The sequence below is a fragment of the Strongylocentrotus purpuratus genome, unplaced genomic scaffold, assembly GCF_000002235.5.
Source record: "Strongylocentrotus purpuratus isolate Spur 01 unplaced genomic scaffold, Spur_5.0 spur5_scaffold_10, whole genome shotgun sequence".
NCBI lineage: Eukaryota > Metazoa > Echinodermata > Echinoidea > Camarodonta > Strongylocentrotidae > Strongylocentrotus > Strongylocentrotus purpuratus.
This window is the reverse complement of record NW_022145595.1, coordinates 21323448-21343508: the sequence shown is the minus strand read 5'-3', so window position 1 is coordinate 21343508 and position 20061 is coordinate 21323448. Positions and strand designations below refer to the sequence as shown.

Below are 20061 nucleotides of genomic sequence, written 5' to 3'. Positions count from 1 at the left end.
ACATCATTCTCTTGCTCTTGTGGGAAAACTTGGTTGCTTTGGAAACTACTGCAGAGGACATCATCAGTGATGGAATCCTCAGAACTTGTTTGGTGGACGTCCCATGTCGACTGTCCATGCTCTCCACCTACATCTACCATGTCAAAGTCTATTGCCAGTTCTTGCTCATTATTAGTACCATAATGTTTCTTTGAGCCAACTTTTGTGAATTTATGAGGTAGGTTCGTTCTACAAGGTGTAATCTGAGAGAAGTCAAGACAGTCATTTTCTTCTTGATGTAGCTGGTTCATATGGCCTTGTATACATTCACTCATGTTGGCTTCTCTAGAAGTACATCGATCCAAGGAGACACTGTGTGAATAATTTGCTTGATTGCCATCTTGTGTGAACTCACTCTGCTGTACATGTACTTGTGAAGGTGATGGACAGTCATCATCTGATTCAAGAATCAAGATGAGTTCTGACTCTTGATCTCTTGGGTCTACATGAGACATATCCACTTGGTCTAAATGATCAACAGACCGAGTCTGTAAATCATTGGGGATTTTGCATGATGCAATTGTTTCAGCATTGTAGATCTGCATGTTACCCATATGAAACTGGGACTTTCTTTGAGGCGAGGAACTCCGATTGCATCTCTCTTCCTCAAGGACAGCATCCCTGCATATCTCTCTGCCTCTTGTGGTGTGTAAACTCATGACATCTCGCTCAAATGAGGGTATGTCAGTTCGTCTGTTGACACTGCAGAGGATCTCAACATTTTGGGATTGTGACAGCTGTTGCCTTCCACATCTTCCAGCGCCTTTGGACAAACCACTTTGACTATCATTGACTCCAAAGAAATCACATGGTGAGTGACAGTTTGGCAAAGTTGGATGTTGTTGTCTATTTTGCATTGCATGTGACATAAAGAACCCATCCTGCAATCTTACATCTGAGGTGAAGGGATGAGAATTTTGTCTGGATTGAGAGTCACCACAGTCAAGTGCTACAGATGAATGGGTGTGGGGTACACTAGTATCCCAAATCTGCATGTTTGTGCCAGCAAAAGATTGTCCAACCTCTAAGAAATCCCTCTCTGAGAGACCAGGCAAACTTTGGTTGTCTCTTGTGTTACTGATACAGGTTTGCGAGGAGCAAAAGCCCGGCCTCTCTATTGCTGTTGGTGAGGTTATGCAACTCTCCACTATAGGTTTAAAGGATGAGCTTTGAGGAGGTGAAAACAGGTTTCCAAATGGTGCTGTAGACCTGATCATTCCACTTGCAGGGGTGCTACGTGCTTGGATACTGTCAGCGTGTGTTAGATGTATCTGAAGTGGTTTACTCCAGTCGTGTCTCGGTTGAAATTCTCTCTGGGTAGGAGTGTAATGTTGCCTCCTCTCTGAGGTGTCAAATGGTGGAGTAAGCCTGGCACTACTCCCTAGAGGAGTACCATATGGCAGCATCCTGCTAGTCTCGGAAGGCAGTATTTCTTGGACGTCACCCCAATCTTGTCTTGATAGGAACATTGACTGGGTAGGAGTTTGTGGATTTCTTTTGACTTTTCCACTGGACACAAACTGCTTCCAGTAGATTCCCCCTTTCGACGAATCACTCTGGTCCTGGAGAAATCAAAAGAAAATAAAGGCACACCTAATAATAATAATAATAATAATACAACATTTATTATGTGCCATAGATCTAGTAAACTATTCTGAGGCCCAGAGGGATAGAATTAAAATGAGATACATAGAGAAATGAGAAGGGGGGGGGGGGAAGAAAAGAAAAGAATAACAAATGCATAGATGTACATTCAACATATAATTAACTAAAATAACATGCATGACTTTAGATCTTTAACATCCCACACAATGTATTTCATAAACATCAAGAATATTGCACATCCATCCAACATGAACAACATGTATCTTTTGGGTAATCAAATTATTATAATGTGCAACAATCATGAAGAAAGCATCATATTACAACTGTTTGAACTCTGTATACATTTTGGCAGCAGGCCTTCTTTCAATAATAAAACATTGCAACCTCTCTATATACATCTATCTTTCACCTTGCTAATTTGTGAGCTTTTACCTGTATCCATCAATTACTGAATAGTTCAAACATTAAATTGACAGCAGCATTTACAACAGTTTTTTCTAACTAGTAGTATTAAACACATAATGATTAATAGCCATTATGTATTACCTTTTGTTTGACTTCCTTTATGAATCCATGAATTATACAAACCTAAAGTCCCAGTGGGGTTGATTCTTTTACTGCACTAGTTTTCATAATAATCACTCACAATTTCAAACATAAAGAACTTTTTTAGGGTTAAGTACAGTCTAAGCTACATATGTAAAGCACAAACAAAGGGTTCAGAAAGCTCCAGTCCAGCCCTTAATATTACTAGCGATGTTCATACGGTCTGTCGTAGTTTTAAAGGTTACATCTGTGAAACCTGGAATCCTTACTTTTAAACAACAAGGGTATGCCAATTCTTACCTTACAAATCTCAAAGTCCGATTTGTTTGTTGCGTTTCTTCTCACTGAAGTCTTCAGGTATGAAGGATGAGGTAATATGGCAGAGGCAGGGCTGGAAGAATGATTATCTTGTAGTCTCACATCAGGAGTGTTGCAATGGTCTGTGAGATAGAAAATTAATCTTCTTATAATACAAACTTTGAACTGAACATTGTTTAATGGAGTGCATATCAAACAAGACAAGAAACAAGAACATTAAATGAAACTTATGACTTTCATCTTGAATTTAAAATCTTAAAGCCCTTCTGCACTAGTTTGGCATGGAGGGATTAGACCTCCTTGCAAGGTCACTGGCAGGTGGTTATCTCATCACATCAGCTCTCAATTAACATAAGAAAAAGGGCATCATGGGGGATCAACAGGTACCGCTTAGGCATTGTTGGCTGTATAGAGAGCGCAAGTAGCTATAAGTAGTGCAGTGGGGCTTTAAGACAACAGGCTCAATTCTGGTGAAAACTTAATCCCAAACTGCAAAGGTGCAAAACTGTAAAACTAGAAAATTTTGAAAAATGAACCTTGGGTGAATTGTATTAGAAAAACTTTTATTTTCACAGAAATTAAGACACCTTGGTGATACGCAAAAATTATAAGTTTGGTCACTTGTGAACATACCAATATAGGCTGTGAAAGTTTTATAAAAGTGTTTACGCCCAAAGTTTCTGAATGTATTGTTGTGCAAAGAGAGTACGGAATAGCATATGAAAATTTAAATACAAGAACCAGAAGCCACAGAAAGAAAGGGAAACATAACAATTCGGCCAGTTAAAGATGGAAAAGTGCGATGGAGATGAACATAAGCAGTAATGATCAACACTCACCTGGGTGCATTGCAGCAAAGCTACGTAGCTCTTCAGGAGGTGGCAATTTGAAGACTGGTGACCATGTCTCCTGTTTAGATCCATGGCTAGACATTGATGCTGGTGATCCGAGTTGAAGTTGCATTTTTCTTTGGTCTTGGCTAGTATTCCATGTGAATCTTGAATCCAATTTATATCCTTCTCTTATCTGACAAACAGGTATGCTTTCCTCTGCTTGGTTTGGTGTCACAGAGATTGGAATCTGGTGGCACTCACCAACGTTCTGAACATTGTCATAGATGACCATGTCACTACGGCTTTGGTCCTGCATCAAATTTCCTGGAACCAGATGTGGCGTCTGAACTAGATATGGTTGGTCATGGGCGGTTCTGACCAGTTGGTGATCTTGTTCTGAAGACCATGACAAAGTGGCATTACTATCACCATTTCTGTTTACTTCCTTTCCAAACTGGCACTCACTGGAGTTCTTAACATTGTCATAGATGACCATGTCACTACTGCTCTGGTCCTGAATCAAATTTCCCGGAACCAGATGTGGTGTCTGAACATGGGCGGTTCTGACCTGTTGGTGATCTTGTTCTGAAGACCATGACAAAGTGGCATTACTATCACCATGTCCATTTACTTCCTTTCCGAACCATTCAGATGCTTGACCTGATAGTCCCACTATCTGAGCGGAAGTGCTACACTGTCCCATTGAAGACACCTCTCCATATGACTTCTCTGCAATTTGGACTTGATTAGTGGCCGATTCATGTTGCCTTGAATCAGACATCTCTGGAACTGACTGCTCACCTCCTGACATAAGTGTAGGATAAAACAACCTTGAAGCTTCCTTGGAAGGTGGATGCCCAGCCCCAGTCGTACCATATCCTCCAAAAGGGCTTGTAGGAAGATGCCGTGTATCAATCAATTCCATGTCCGGAACCAGAGCATCAATATCCTGAGACGGTATAGGTGAATGACCATTACTCCCTTTGAAGAAGTGGCCACTCTGTATGTCTTGAAAAGAAAATGTTGTGTCCTTATTTCTCTGTGTATCTTGTGAAAAGTCTAAAGTGTCTATGGAAGTTGCAGTGGACTGCTGACTATTGCAATCAGGAATCACTGATTCAAGATCGTGTGATATCGGTCCATTGGACAATTTAAGGTCAGCTGTCCCTAGCTTTCTGACATGTTCTTTCTTCTGCCGATTCTTAGAAGTTTCAAGCAGCTCTGAGCTGAAGTTGTGAAGATTGCGGTTAACAGGATGAATGATATTCTGTGCATTGTTCCTCAACAAATTACCTTCATTAACAGGATCAGAATCTGCCCCCAGATGCGGGGATCCCTGGAAGACATCATTTGTATCGTTGGACCAATGATATTCACCACTCAAGTCCATAGAGTCATCAATAGGATCTTCACCTACATGTAGCTGCATATCTTTCTTCACAGATTTCTTTCCATCAATAATGGGATTAGCACCTGCGTCCAAACCAAATGATGTCTGTGAGATGTCAAATATATTCTCTGAACTATCTTCTTCGCAGTTCATATTCAAAGACACAATATTAACTTCATCAGAATGCAGAAGCTGCTGTTCATATTCTCTCACATGTTTGTATCTCTCATCACCTACATGAAGATCAGAAACTGCTTTCAGACTTGGGGATTTCTGGGACACATCAGCTTCAGGTGTAATCTTGAGAGATGCATCATCAGTATCAATATCACCAGGATCTATACAGCGATGAGAATCTTTTCCCAAAGACTGTGCTTCATTTTCAACAGCATGATGGACATCCGAACATTTCTGTGAGGTTGGAGATAGCTGACAGACATCCATTTTATTCTTTGACCAATCTTCTTCACAGCTCAAGTTCAAAGCCATATTATCATCATTATCAAAAGTAATGTCAGGAGGTTTAACGTGATGCGTATCACCACTCACAAGATTGTCTCTATCTTCAACTTGAGCAGTATCTGGTTTTGGGCCTGGGGGTTTCTGGACAACATCAGTCGCAGAGTCGAAGCTAACACGGTCATTAACACAGTCCACATATGTACCGTCAGTATCAGAATCAGCAGGATGTATAATGTATGCTGCATCATCCCTCTCAGGTTTGTCTTCATGATCACCAACATCTGAAACTGATTTATGGCCTGGGGATTTCTGGTCAACTTCAGACATATTCTGATAGCTAGCAATGTCATTGCTAGGGTCAATACAAGTTCCATCAGTTTTAGAAACGACAGGATGCACTGTGTCATTTGAATCATCTTCATGAAGATAAGAAACTGATAACAGGCTTGGGGATTTCTGTAACACATCAGTAGTATTCTTGAGTCCATCAGTTGTCCTCTTTACACCAGTATGTTCATACTTAGAGTCCATACCATCATCCTGATGTGCATTATTACTCTCAGGTTTGTCTGCACCTTCACCTTGATCACATAGTGCTGCCATGCTTGGAGACCTCTGGAAGACATCCACTTTATTCTGAGACCCATCTTCTTCACAGCTTTGGTCCTGAGACCAATCATCAGGATCAAAGTCAATCTGAAAACATATCTCCATACTATCACAATTCGATTCTCCGGAGAATTCACCTGTCAAGTTCCTACGTTTCATTTTGTGCGTGGTTTTCTGTTCATTCTGGGTCAGATCCAGGGATGGGTGCTTCACGGTCTTGTGAACTTCCTCAAAGGCTGCACCATTGTTATTGTGTGAATGCTGAGGGGTATCTGGTGCTTTGTGAGCAGTATCTATCTCAAGGGAAGATTCTTCTGGTGTATTTGATTTCATATCTTGTTCATCAATATCTGGCACAATCTTAATTTCTTCTTTTTCCTGACATTGATCAGAACTGCTGCCAGTTTGAGTTGCCAAGACCAATTCTTCATGAGAATAAATAACATCGGGAATTGCAGGGGATTGGCAACTTCTTTCATCCCTATTCTGGCCCTGAATCTGTTCAGCTGCCTTCTCAGATGGGCAATGTTGAATCTCTTCTACATCTATTCTATTACTATTCATATTTGACTCTAAACTTGTACTAGTCATAGATAGTTCTTCCTCGTGATCTTTACTTGGTATATTGCATGTACACCTGATGCCCTTGCATTTCTTACATTCCTTGGTCTTTAATTCTGACTGTGAGTCTACCTTGCACTTTTTAATAATCTTGTCTGTCTCTAAACCTAAGAGTAGGAGGACAATTTGGGAGGAAACTATCCGTTACCTTAGATATATTTGCTTGAAATTTCTTCTTCAGAATGTTAAAGCATAGCAAAACACAGGATAACTATACTTTAACTGTTTTTACTGGTACATGTATTGTTTCTTTTGTTTTAATTATCATAAGATTCAAACTGATGTACTAAGAACATAGTGACTTTTTTTTAAAATAAATTGTAAATGGTATATTCAACTAAGAATATGCATGCATTACTCTCAACCAAACTACCCATCAAGACCTAAATCTGCTACAGAAGTGGCCCAATGATGTGTTACATACTGTACGTGGACTAAGAGAAAACTATAAGAAAACTATAGAAAAATTAGGATACCTAAGCATGCAGAGACAAAGTTCCCTTCAACATACCTGTTCTTTTATTCAAACAATGTTTCATGTGCTGGTTTTGCCTCGGTGCCTGACTCTCCTGAGAGACCCTGGACTCATCACAGACTGCTGCTTCCCTGTGACCACCTTCGGCTGCTTGACCACTAGTGGCCTTCAGCCTCACAAGATCATTCTCACTGGGGATGCTGTGATGTTGTGACGTTCTCATCGATGCTGCAGTTCTTCTCATATGACCTGCATCAAATTCTCTAGAAGTATGTATAGGAAGACTGTCAAGAGGATGTGATTCTGTATTGTAAGACAGATGTTCATCAAACACATCTTTTTCCAGCGCCACAGGTTCTGAAGAAATCACACTTGCTTGGTAATTACTCTGATAGACATTTACTGGTGCTTGTGGTCTGATGGTTGTCGGAGAACTAGTATCCTCCATATGACCTATAGATGAATGTAATACTGTGTCAGTAACTCCACCTTGCGAAATCTTCTGCTTCAGGGGAGGCTGGAATGGTTTCTTCCCCTTACCAAGCAAAGCAAGAATTCTAGAGGTGCTTCTTTTAGCTCCTGGAGCATTCCCAGTGTTGCCTTTGGTTTCTTCTGACAGCCTAGCCTCCACACTATCCGGGTTAGTGCCTGGCATGACTGAACTAGCTGAAAGATCTGTGTGCTTCCTGTAGCTGGTATAGTCCTGTTCAGAAGACGTTCTCCATAGATCCTGATTTGTGGAACTAGGATCGGTAGAGAAGGAAGATTTGTTCATGACAGGTACATCTGTCCTGGAGAGATCACTTCCACCTTCTCGATCATCCCACGTACCTCTCATGTCAAGGTCCATTTCTGGTTGACTTTTGACTTGAAGTTCACATGGATCTACACCCATGACAGTCCTGCCGGTACTTCCAGGATGTGGTGAGAAACTAGTGGCTGTATTATGACTTGGAAGAGTCACGTCATCCATGTAGTCCTCATTCAATTCCTGTGATACCGGTTGAAAGTCATCTTTGAGCTGTTGAGGATCATATTGGGTATTGCTTCTCATTGTATGTTGTAGTTCAGATGCTGCATAATTGCTTTGACTTGCGTTGACCGTGCTCCTTCCATACATGTTCAAGATGTTTGGACCCTGTGGCGAAGATACCTCTGTCTTGCTACCTGGAACACTAAAGAGTGAAGATCTGGGACTTCCGAACCCTGACGAAGTAGCCAATTGCTGGATTTCTTGTGTCTGTGGAGGATTCTCTTTCTCAGGACTCGGTCGCTTGTTGGCTTGCCTTGGAGGTACAAATCCCTGCAAACCAATAAAAGTAATATAAAATAGATACTTGTAATCAAATTCAAAAGTAATGACCAATACTCAATACTACCATACTGATAGAATATATTTATATAATGGCCACTTCCCACTTGTCTACAATTGCCACTTTAATAATTCAAATCAAGAGAATAAGTGTACTTAACATTTCTGGCTTCTGCTAAAGAACACATATTAGATAAGTAAGTTCAGAGGGGCCACAATTGTGCACAAAATACTTGATAGTCCTGATATTCATTTAACAAGCAAATTTGTTGTCGTACATAACAGGTTTTAGTTGGCCCTCAATTAGCTTTTATAGACAAACAAAATAAATCATCAATTACTTACCGTTCTCTTTCTCTTCAGTGGCTGTCTTCTTGGAACCTGGGTATGAGGTTTGTGATCAGGTTGGTTTACTGGAGCCTTTTCATGATTAACAGCTTCTGGGGTTGGTCTATCAGAGGATACATTTTCTTCGATTGTGATCAAATATTTCTCACTTTCTAGCTCTTCTCCAATGGCAGCCTGCACGAGTGAAGAAAAAAAAAAGTATACAAAAAGTCAAGAAAACAATAAAACAGGCAATAAACAGTAAACTGAAAGTGTTAGATATATAGGAGCTTCTTTATATTGAAGCCGTGTTCTAGGAATTAAACAGGGCGAACATACATTCCATGTTTCCCTAGTACTCACTTGTTGGCACTGGATTGGAGTAAGAACTTTAAGTATATATTTTAAAATTGTTTGTTTCTAAGTTCTATTAGGTAGGAAAATGGAGATGTATTAATGTGAACGGAAACATTAAATGTCACGTCCCTTTACTTTTTTCAATGAAAAGGTTACCCTACAAAGGATCAAACTATATTGCCAATTGCTAAGTACAGTACATAAGAAAAAAGTCATAAAAATGAGGCTTTCGAAACTTCATGTAAAATTTAAGACCTGCTAAACATTAAGTGGAGAATTTTTATAGCTGAAGCCATTAACAGCCTCAATATGAAGTACATCAAGGTTGCAGTACTATTTAACAAACAAACCGCTAACTCCATGCATAAAAGTGTCTCAAAACATCATCTATGAGAATGAATTTCCATTCACAAAAATATGTCAGGTCTTTCACCCAATAGAGACACAGAATAAATGTTTGATAGAGTTCATGAATGCAGTCAATATTATGCGCTCATAATCTACCTTGGGGTGTTTCACAAAGATCCTAAGTCGAACCTAACTCTTAGTTGGACTTAAAATTATGGAGAGCCATTTGTAGTCTTAGGATAAATATATTCAAAAGCAAAAACTCAAGTATTTTACATTTTTCACAAATTCCACATCAAGAACATGAAATCTCCGTGATAATAGAAGATATGAATGATTTGAATCAACATTTAATGCCTTTAAAAGTACCTTTTACAAAATATTTCAAAGATGCTAATGGCTTTCAATAATTGTTAAGTCCAACTTAGAGATAAGTTCAACTTAGGATCTTTGTGAAACACCCCCTAGGTTAATGAAGAATGATAGAATTTTACAAAATTTATTACTCCTGGGTTACTAACCATGCGAAAAAACTTAATGAGAGCAATTGGGGCTTACCTGGTTTGCTTTGATATGAACTTGATCCAACCTTTTGTTTCCTGCTCCGATAAGATCAGCTTTGGTTCCTTGGTCATTGATCTTGAGGACACCATCTTGCCAAACCTTGGCTTTCTTCCTCTTCTGATGTGTGTATAAAACCTAAATGTAAACAAAAAATGACAGGGATCAGTATTAAATCTAACATGATATCATTATCTCCCCCTTTTTTGTTGTTGGATTTTTAAGAAGAAGAAGAAAAATGCATGCATATCATGTGAGTGTATATATATGTATACGTAAATTTGAATTCAAAACAAATATTTTAGAGTATTCAGCAATAATTTTCATAAACTGACTTACTTTAATAAATAACTACAACAATAAATCAATGTCGTTTTACTAAGAATGAATCAATGTCGTATATTTTGTCTGCTGCATGGAGACGGGTAATTCCAGCCATATTTGGCTTAAAAGCTGGGGTCTTTAGAAAATAGTAATATCTTCCTTATAATCAGACATAAATAACTGTCTGGTATGGGGTCATTCTTTAATAAAACTGACATTTGTCAACATTCAAGGCGGTCAGAGGAGCCAGATGAAATCTCAGCGAAACAACTGTCGATATCAGAGACTGAAGCTTTCGGTCTACCTTATAATGTGCTCTTTGATTGGATAAATATCAACAGTACTAAATAATTGACTACCGGTATTTATTTTGTAACCTTTTGTGATACATGTATGCAGTTATACCATTACAAATGTGCAGTGTCATCTTGATCATACAAATTCTCAATAGTCATTGATCTGAAATACATTTAAGACAAAATCAAGAAACGAAATAGGATTATTTGAATCCTGACTATAAACAAGGATTGACATTACTTGTTAACTAAGTGAATAGGTAAATACATAATTTGAGTGTATCAAAAATGCTTGTGCATTGCAAACTCTATTCTGCAAACATTATTAAAAACATCACCATTGTAGAATACAGGAATAGCCTTTTGATAGAGGGGCTCGAGTTGTGACGTCAGAAGCGAGAGTTTCACTTTCACTACATTGTTTTGGCCGGATTTCAGGGGGCGTTTGGAGGGTGCCAGCCTATTTTACGTTTTTGAGATAAGTTTCATTACTGGGACATGTCCCCATAAAATCGAAGAAAATCAGCTAAAAGCACAGAGATGCAAGTAAAATATGATGCATTTTATTTCAGTCTAATGATCCGTCTATGGCATTGTGTGAATGATTTTTGTGACATTGATGCAAAATGTTGTACATTGTAATATCTGATGAAATTCATATTCTTCAGTCTATAACAAAATAACTGATCGACACAGACTTTATGCTTTCGACCTTTCATTCAAACTTTTATTTAAATTTGAAGAAAGAAAAAAAGAGATACCGTGAATGTAATAATAGTAGACCTACATGTAGGGTAGAGGATTATTTCTCTAGACACTAAAGAAAAAGTAAAGCCGTCATGTTGGCAACTGGACTTTACACAAAAAATAATATGCATCAGATATTAGTAGTACTAGTAGCCATCAATATTATCAAACCATTATAAATATTTGTTCTTTTTAAGATATTGTCTAAAATAAGTCTGAAAATATTAATGAAACATTGTCCGGACATAGGACGTGTACATGTAGGTGTACTAAATACGTATCACATTGAGTTTGACTAGATCTACAGAGCTAACGTATTCTTTTAAAAATTCAATATTTTATCAATCTATCTAGTAATAGTCTAGTATCTTTGCAGTGTTAATGACCACAGACACAGTTTAAATTTGGGCTTACTTACAACAAACTCTCTTCCTGCCATGGTTAATATCTGAAATGTAATCGTAGCAGGCCCATAATAATATCACCAGGAACGTGACGTCACTGACACTTGACTTGGTAGTGAAACTTTGAGTTTGATCCTGCCAAAACAACAAAAGAAGCAAAATGGAGAAGAAAAAAAAGAAAAGGTTATTAATATTAATGTATGGTGGTGTGACCAAAGTTCGCGCGTGACCTAAGTTCGCTATCTCAAAAAATCAGTAAGATTTCAAAAATCTGATATCAACAATGGAAAGAGAAACATAAAATTACCCAGATATGAAATTCTCTTTGGAATTGTGTACGAAATTGTGAAAATATTGACAAAAGATCAGCAAATTTTGCAACCTTTTGCGTCTGTTCCGAAAAATTATCAATTTACCGATAAGGGTCTGAAAATCTTCAATTTGAGAGCAGATTTCCTCAAACTTGTAAGTAAAAAGTGGTACCAAGTGATTGTATGATGTCTTGCCTTGCAAATTATGATATGACCTTATTTTTGATGGATCACATTTTTTGATAAATCAACTGTAGATCTAAACCCCTGTGCGTGAAGTTAGGTCTTGTTGTTTTTATGACTTTTTTAGATTCAGCGCGCACGCACGATCGGACATCAAATTTTAAGATCGCTATATCTCCGAAATCCTTCGACGATAATTTTTTTTAATTGAACCAATCTGTAGAAAAAACTTTGCCGTCCATTCGGTAATAATTGAAATAAATAAATTTGTGTAGAATATGAGAAATCATAGATCGAATATCACACTTTGTAATGCGTTCTAAAATGACCGCGAACTTTGGTCACCCCTTCATACTAAACTTGTCTTGATTGTTAAAGTTTTTATTCCCATGCATGGCCTACAGTACATGAAACTTGTAACATTCTGTTGAAAAACTGATCATGAATGTCGATCGAGTTTCAGAGTCTCTGAGCTGAAAGAGTGAAAGTTCGAAAGCCGCGAGTTGGCTCAGTCGGTAAAGCGTCCGTCTGTCGAACCAAAGATCCCGGGTTCGACTCCCACCCAGGCGGATGACTGAAGCCTGCGTTGTGTGTTAACGTGCCCCTTCCCTTGTTCATAGACGCAGGTTATGTCAAGTGGAAAACACTCCGTCCCTCGGATAGGACGTTAAATGGAGGACCCGTGTACAGAAGAGTCGATCCCTACCTTTGCACGTAAAGAACCCACTGCACTATTCGTTACTATAAGACTCAAGAGTAGGGGGAAACCCCTGTGTAGTGGTCCACCTGCACACACCCCCAGTATAGTACGATAATACTCTGTAAAGAGGTCTGGACTCAAAAGGAAGAAGAAGAAGAAGATGCGCCGCATTAGGACAGGAGCCTGCAGACGACAAGTTGACAGACGTGTATGTATGTAGACCTAGACTCGCTAGAGGCTAGACCTAGATCTATGTGTCTTGGGTTTTTACAGACGTGTATCAATCAGATGTGATTATTTACGTCTGGGGACCGACCTTTAAACGTCACCATCCGAAAGACGTGACTCAGTTTCGAACCTACGTCCTCGCCTGAATCAGTTTGTAACTTCCACTGTTAGCTGGATTACAGGCGCACGCCATCAACGCCTAGTTGTATGGAGGAGTAGCCTCCGCCTCCGCCGCCCCGTTGCGGTAGGGGCAAGGAGCTAGCTTGTCAGCGGCAGTCTTCACCTCGACCAAAGGCCCGTGGACGGCCGAGCTGCTTGGTCTTGGAAACAGTAATTTTACGCTAGAATCGAATACTAAATAACTAAACAATTCAAATAAATGTACACAAACTCAAATCGTGCATTCTACATACCCTGAGATTTCTATTCATAAACGAAAATCCCGGCACACTGCTCACGAAGAGTCGAACGCCGCAGCAGACTACTCAGCGCGTAGAACTTTTGTGTTTGCCGCCATGTTGCACAAAGATGACGTCATGGATGATACCACTACCAAAATACACCAGTTGGTTGTGGGGGCGGGCTGGGCGGGGCGGGGCGGCAAATAGGACCAGGGGCTTCAGCCCTATCTTGGTAAAAACAGTATCGCATGTGTACGTTTATGGCCTCCAGTTACAAATAAAAACACGGCTTTATAGATAAGTTGGAATTGGAGTGGAGTGCTCTTAACATTGCGATATTTTGTTCCCAGTATCTGACCAATGCAGGTCGAAAATCCAATAGAGACCAATAGAGACCATTAGAAAAAATCTATTGGTCTCTCATGGTTTCTGTTGGAGTCTATTGGTTTCTGTTGGACCCATAGAATTGAATCCAATAGAGACCATTCAAACCATCAGAAACCAATAGAAACCAAGGCCCATGGAAACCAATATAAATAGAAAACAATAGGACCAATAGAAAACCAATAAAACCAATAGAAGCCAATGGGACCAATATATATTACCAATAGAATTAAGAAACATAGAAACCAATAGGTCCAATAGAAACCAATAGAAACCAACAGCTAAATCTATCTCATGCATAATTCATGATTACTTTATACGTTTTCACAGAAAAATACATTTATCATAATTTGTTAAGTAACTTATGACCATGCACATCAATTTTGTGATTTTTATTTTATTTCGGCAATTATTGACCAATAGATTATTTGTCTGACCATGTTACAATTACATTCACGTTCTAGCAATAGATATATTGATTATAATGATTACTCACCAAGAAACAACATATATGTTTATTATATAGAATAGTACAAGCCTTAAGTTAAGAAAATCTTAAATCTTAATTTCACTTCAAGTGATCTTTGTGATGGAGTTAATGCAATTGAGACTTGAATATACCTTCTTGGTGGACAGTTGCTAAAATCGATTTTTTTTTATTTATCTTTATTGATTTACCAATAGAAGCCAATGGACTATTGAACCACTAGGGAATTCAGAATATGAGACCATTAGAAACCCATAGAAAGATCTCTAATGGACCGACAGGAACCCATAGAAAAAATCTAATAGACCAACAGAAAACCCATATAGTATACAAATATACACTGCCTTGAGAGGTTCTGGTTAAAACTATGCGCAAGAGGTGACTCCAATAGTACTATTTGCTGAGGGGCGCAGCCCCGAAGCAAATGGTACTTTTGGAGTCACCGAGGCCTATAGTTTAAACAGTACCTCGAATAGAAGGCATGGTATTTTGTTTTATATCCTGCATCAAAAAATTATTTTAAAAAAAAAATAAATAAATAAATCACATTTTGTTTTCAACTCCCAAATAGTAAACCAAAATAAAACTCTCATATAGTACTTTCTAAAAATAGGTCAAATATTTCTGGTCATGTGACAAGCTCTCAACCAATCAAAAGCCAACAAAGTTTTGATGCAGGATATAAAAGAAAAATATCTAATGGACCAACAGAAACCCATAGAAGACGTTTGTGGATGTTGGTCCAATAGAAGCTTTATGTTGGTCCATCAGCATTTATTTCTGTGGGTTTGTGTTGGTCCAACAGATATTTTGTTTTGGTTTCTGTGGGTCCAATATTTCACTTTCCCTATTGAAACCAATAGACACCAATAGCTCTAATGGTCCAATAGGCTATCGGATCCTATTGGAATTTCGACCTGTAGCGAAATGTCCTTATAACTGGTAATTTATATTTGTAGTATTTTCGAAATGAATTGCATATAACTAAATCATCAGTAATTAAGAAATATGCTGTAAATTCAGATAAACTGTTTAAAAAACATAGATCTGCACGCACCCCATATTCAATATGCAAATTAATTTGTGTCAGCTGGTTCAACTGGAAACATGCCAACAGTCAGCCCGCAGTCATCAACTGGTGCAACTGGAAATATGCACACAGACCGGTTATCAACTGGTGAAAATAGAAATATGCCAACAGACACGGGATTATCACCACGGAACTTAAATGGTAACTGTGAAACCATCAAGACACCCAGAAATACTCATTTTTCACACCTGGAAATCACGGAATACTCAGCTTAGATTAATAATCCGTTTGAGTCACGAGATCATCACCGCGGAACTGCTGGCAACTTTGACTACCATTTACATAGGTGTTTTAAGACACCTAGTAATTACTATTTTTTCACACCTAAATATCACGGATTCACAGCTTAGATTAGTAATCAGTTTTAGCTACGTGATCATCACCAATAAAGTTATGGTAACTTTGAAACCATTTAAAAAGGTGTTTTAAGACACCTAATAATTACTTATTTTTCACACCTAAAAGTCACTTATGCCCAGCTTAGATTAATAATCCGTTTGAGTCACGAGATCATCACCGCGGAACTGCTGGCAACTTTGACTACCATTTAAATAGGTGTTTTAAATTACTAATTTTTCACACCTAAATATCACGAATACACAGCTTAGATTAGAAATCAGTTTTAGCTACGTGATCATAACCAAGAAAGTTATGGTAACTTTGAAACCATTTAAAGAGGTGTGTAAGACACCTCAGAATTACTAATTTAATATAACCAGAGATTCACAGACAGAACAATAAGACGATTAGCCGGTGTAAGTAACGTGATTATTACCATCAACCTGGATAACCTGTGAAACCAATCGATTAAGGTGCTTACAAGACCGAATAATTACTTATTTATCACCACCATCGGTTAACGGACAAAAAACTCTTTGCTTGGTCAAGTGGTTATTTGGTCATAAACACGTGATTTACAGAGGTAAGTGGAATCACGTTACTCCAGTCGCGTGATAAACTGGTGGTTTTTAGGTTAGATGAAATCGTGAACAGGAGTACCTTTTTTTTTAAAATGAAAGCACGTGTCGATAACGTTTAAATTTAGTTCAAAGGGCACCATACTTTAAAATCACTTAAAATACACTTCCAAAAGAGGTTACTTTTTAGTGTTTTGTTTATTGGGATCAATCATTAAACTGAATACCTCATCGAATATTACATTAATCACAATGTTAAACACTTAAAAGTTCAATCTTATGTCATCAAAGGGATAAAATATAATAAACTATAATACATCAATCATTAAACTGAATACCTCATCGAATATTACATTAATCACAATGTTAAACACTTAAAAGTTCAATCTTATGTCATCAAAGGGATAAAATATAATAAACTATAATACATCAATCATTAAACTGAATACCTCATCGAATATTACATTAATCACAATGTTGAACACTTAAAAGTTCAATCTTATGTCATCAAAGGGATAAAATATAATAAACTATAATACATCAATCATTAAACTGAATACCTCATCGAATATTACATTAATCACAATGTTAAACACTTAAAAGTTCAATCTTATGTCATCAGAGGGATAAAATATAATAAACTATAATACATCAATCATTAAACTGAATACCTCATCGAATATTACATTAATCACAATGTTAAATACTTAAAAGTTCAATCTTATGTCATCAGAGGGATAAAATATAATAAACTATAAAACATCAATCATTAAACTGAATACCTCATCGAATATTACATTAATCACAATGTTAAACACTTAAAAGTTCAATCTTATGTCATCAAAGGGATAAAATATAATAAACTATAATACATCAATCATTAAACTGAATACCTCATCGAATATTACATTAATCACAATGTTAAACACTTAAAAGTTCAATCTTATGTCATCAGAGGGATAAAATATAATAAACTATAATACATCAATCATTAAACTGAATACCTCATCGAATATTACATTAATCACAATGTTAAACACTTAAAAGTTCAATCTTATGTCATCAGAGGGATAAAATATAATAAACTATAATACATCAATCATTTACCTCATCGAATATTACATTAATCACAATGTTAAACACTTAAAAGTTCAATCTTATGTCATCAGAGGGATAAAATATAATAAACTATAATACATCAATCATTAAACTGAATACCTCATCGAATATTACATTAATCACAATGTTAAACACTTAAAAGTTCAATCTTATGTCATCAAAGGGATAAAATATAATAAACTATAATACATCAATCATTAAACTGAATACCTCATCGAATATTACATTAATCACAATGTTAAACACTTAAAAGTTCAATCTTATGTCATCAAAGGGATAAAATATAATAAACTATAATACATCAATCATTAAACTGAATACCTCATCGAATATTACATTAATCACAATGTTAAACACTTAAAAGTTCAATCTTATGTCATCAAAGGGATAAAATATAATAAACTATAATACATCAATCATTAAACTGAATACCTCATCGAATATTACATTAATCACAATGTTAAACACTTAAAAGTTCAATCTTATGTCATCAAAGGGATAAAATATAATAAACTATAATACATCAATCATTAAACTGAATACCTCATCGAATATTACATTAATCACAATGTTAAACACTTAAAAGTTCAATCTTATGTCATCAAAGGGATAAAATATAATAAACTATAATACATCAATCATTAAACTGAATACCTCATCGAATATTACATTAATCACAATGTTAAACACTTAAAAGTTCAATCTTATGTCATCAAAGGGATAAAATATAATAAACTATAATACATCAATCATTAAACTGAATACTTCATCGAATATTACATTAATCACAATGTTAAACACTTAAAAGTTCAATCTTATGTCATCAGAGGGATAAAATATAATAAACTATAATACATCAATCATTAAACTGAATACCTCATCGAATATTACATTAATCACAATGTTAAACACTTAAAAGTTCAATCTTATGTCATCAAAGGGATAAAATATAATAAACTATAATACATCAATCATTAAACTGAATACCTCATCGAATATTACATTAATCACAATGTTAAACACTTAAAAGTTCAATCTTATGTCATCAGAGGGATAAAATATAATAAACTATAATACATCAATCATTAAACTGAATACCTCATCGAATATTACATTAATCACAATGTTAAACACTTAAAAGTTCAATCTTATGTCATCAGAGGGATAAAATATAATAAACTATAATACATCAATCATTAAACTGAATACCTCATCGAATATTACATTAATCACAATGTTAAACACTTAAAAGTTCAATCTTATGTCATCAGAGGGATAAAATATAATAAACTATAATACATCAATCATTAAACTGAATACCTCATCGAATATTACATTAATCACAATGTTAAACACTTAAAAGTTCAATCTTATGTCATCAGAGGGATAAAATATAATAAACTATAATACATCAATCATTAAACTGAATACCTCATCGAATATTACATTAATCACAATGTTAAACACTTAAAAGTTCAATCTTATGTCATCAGAGGGATAAAATATAATAAACTATAATACATCAATCATTAAACTGAATACCTCATCGAATATTACATTAATCACAATGTTAAGCACTTAAAAGTTCAATCTTATGTCATCAGAGGGATAAAATATAATAAACTATAATACATCAATCATTAAACTGAATACCTCATCGAATATTACATTAATCACAATGTTAAACACTTAAAAGTTCAATCGTATGTCATCAGAGGGATAAAATATAATAAACTATAATACATCAATCATTAAACTGAATACCTCATCGAATATTACATTAATCACAATGTTAAACACTTAAAAGTTCAATCTTATGTCATCAGAGGGATAAAATATAATAATCTATAATACATCAATCATTAAACTGAATACCTCATCGAATATTACATTAATCACAATGTTAAACACTTAAAAGTTCAATCTTATGTCATCAGAGGGATAAAATATAATAAACTATAATACATCAATCATTAAACTGAATACCTCATCGAATATTACATTAATCACAATGTTAAACACTTAAAAGTTCAATCTTATGTCATCAGAGGGATAAAATATAATAAACTATAATACATCAATCATTAAACTGAATACCTCATCGAATATTACATTAATCACAATGTTAAACACTTAAAAGTTCAATCTTATGTCATCAGAAGAAAGGGATAAAATGGTGTAAAAGAGAGGAGAAGGAAGCAGGCGCGGATCCAGGGGGGGGGGGGCCGAGCGGGCCTTGGCCCCCCCCCCCCCCACGCAAAAAAAAAAAAAAAAAAAAAAGAGAGAAGAAAGGAAAAGAAGGGAAAGGGAAAGAGGAGAGAAAGGGAAAGAGAGAAGAGGAAGAAGAAAAGAAAAGGGGGAAAAAGGAGATCGGGGGGGGGGGGCGAAAGGGCCTTGCCTCCCAGGCTGTTGACCCCCCCCCCCCCTCCCCCCAATCAAAAAAATAAGAGAGAAGGAAGGAAAGGGAAAGAAAAAAGGAAAAGAGGAGATACTGGCGTACCGATGGGGGGGGGGGGGGGAGGGGGGGGGGGGCTTGGGGGAAATCAAATTCAAACGTGGTTTATTTCTAATTCCACAACGGTGGATTACAAATAATGCTGATATGACATAATTTCCGAGATTTTTCCTCACTTTTTAGTAAATTATACGTTTGTATGTGTTTGTTGG

At 36.5% G+C, this 20061-nt stretch overlaps 1 protein-coding gene and 1 long non-coding RNA gene across 2 annotated transcripts in view; both read right to left on the bottom strand.

The window, feature by feature from the left end:
• Positions 1 to 8641, bottom strand: part of LOC580768 (protein ZGRF1) — a 28774-nt gene extending 20133 nt beyond the window's left edge. The window contains exons 1-2 of the mRNA XM_030979751.1: positions 8556 to 8641; positions 6935 to 8201 (exon numbers count right to left, since the gene is read on the bottom strand). Coding sequence (XP_030835611.1) covers positions 6935 to 8018 — 1084 coding nt within the window. The 5' untranslated portion in view covers positions 8019 to 8201; positions 8556 to 8641. The remainder of the gene's footprint in view (positions 1 to 6934; positions 8202 to 8555) is intronic.
• Positions 8642 to 8670: 29 nt separating this feature from the next.
• Positions 8671 to 13540, bottom strand: LOC115921851. The gene is made up of 4 exons (XR_004063132.1): positions 13410 to 13540; positions 11589 to 11709; positions 9801 to 9941; positions 8671 to 8732 (listed from the first exon to the last, which is right to left on the bottom strand). It is a non-coding gene; the product is annotated as an uncharacterized LOC115921851 (long non-coding RNA).
• Positions 13541 to 20061: the final 6521 nt, after the last annotated feature.